The sequence below is a fragment of the Agaricus bisporus genome (assembly GCF_000300575.1).
Source record: "Agaricus bisporus var. bisporus H97 unplaced genomic scaffold AGABI2scaffold_6, whole genome shotgun sequence".
Taxonomy (NCBI): Eukaryota; Fungi; Basidiomycota; class Agaricomycetes; order Agaricales; family Agaricaceae; genus Agaricus; species Agaricus bisporus.
The window spans coordinates 1,072,579-1,073,352 of NW_006267369.1; the positions used below are offsets into that span (position 1 = coordinate 1,072,579).

The window sequence follows — 774 nt, forward strand, 5'->3', positions numbered from 1 at the left end:
AGCCCCAACTACGAACCCACACCTCCAACACCACTTTCGTGAGGCCACAGCCTCAACGTCGAGATCCCAACGCGATGGATGTCGACACCGCCGCAGGACCCAGTCGAGGTCCTATCAAGTGCTACAAGTGTGGAAAGTTGGGGCATATGGCGAAGAATTGCTGGAGTAAGGCTCCGGCTCGAGATGTGCGAACGCTAGATGTGGATGAGCAGCGGGACTATTGGAAGAGGATGTTCGAGGAGGAGCAGAAGAATTTAAAAGAGTAAAGGAAGCAAAGTCTCCTCGTTTGACTTCCTACAACAAATTCGATGTACTATGTAACGAAATCAATGTTTGTTATACGGTACAAGAGGAGAGTTTCCTTGTAAGGACAATACGACCTTTAAGGGAAATTAAGCTGAATGTGGGGGTAGAGAAATTGGACACGCATGACGGAGTAGGAGTACAGGCGTTGTTTGGATAGGTGGAAGCAACGGGGGATGGTTCATGGACAAGGCGTTCGCAGATAAAGAAGGGTTCAAACTGGAACCTTTTAGAAAGACCAATCCCGGGCCAAAAATGTCCGATGGGAACGATCAACGCAATCTGGGGGGCAGGTAACACATCGAGTGGGCTGCCAACGTTATACCTACAAAGGACACAAGGAAAGAGTTCCTCTTCGAGATATGTTGGCCTTAGGGCAAAAACTAAGTCATATTTAGGGAATGCCCATGGCTACAGATGCATAACCCCCTGAAACCGATTGGGGACAAGGGAGAAGGTAAAGGATGACCA

General features: G+C 48.7%; 1 protein-coding gene across 1 annotated transcript; it reads left to right on the plus strand.

Annotated features, from left to right (window-relative positions):
* Positions 1-74: 74 nt before the first annotated feature.
* AGABI2DRAFT_118727 (hypothetical protein) lies at positions 75-463 on the plus strand (the record flags this gene model as incomplete). Its single annotated transcript, XM_006461813.1, has 2 exons — positions 75-262; positions 388-463. The coding sequence occupies 2 exons, from the start codon at positions 75-77 to the stop codon at positions 461-463; spliced, it is 264 nt and encodes an 87-aa protein (XP_006461876.1).
* Between the last annotated feature and the right edge of the window lie 311 nt (positions 464-774).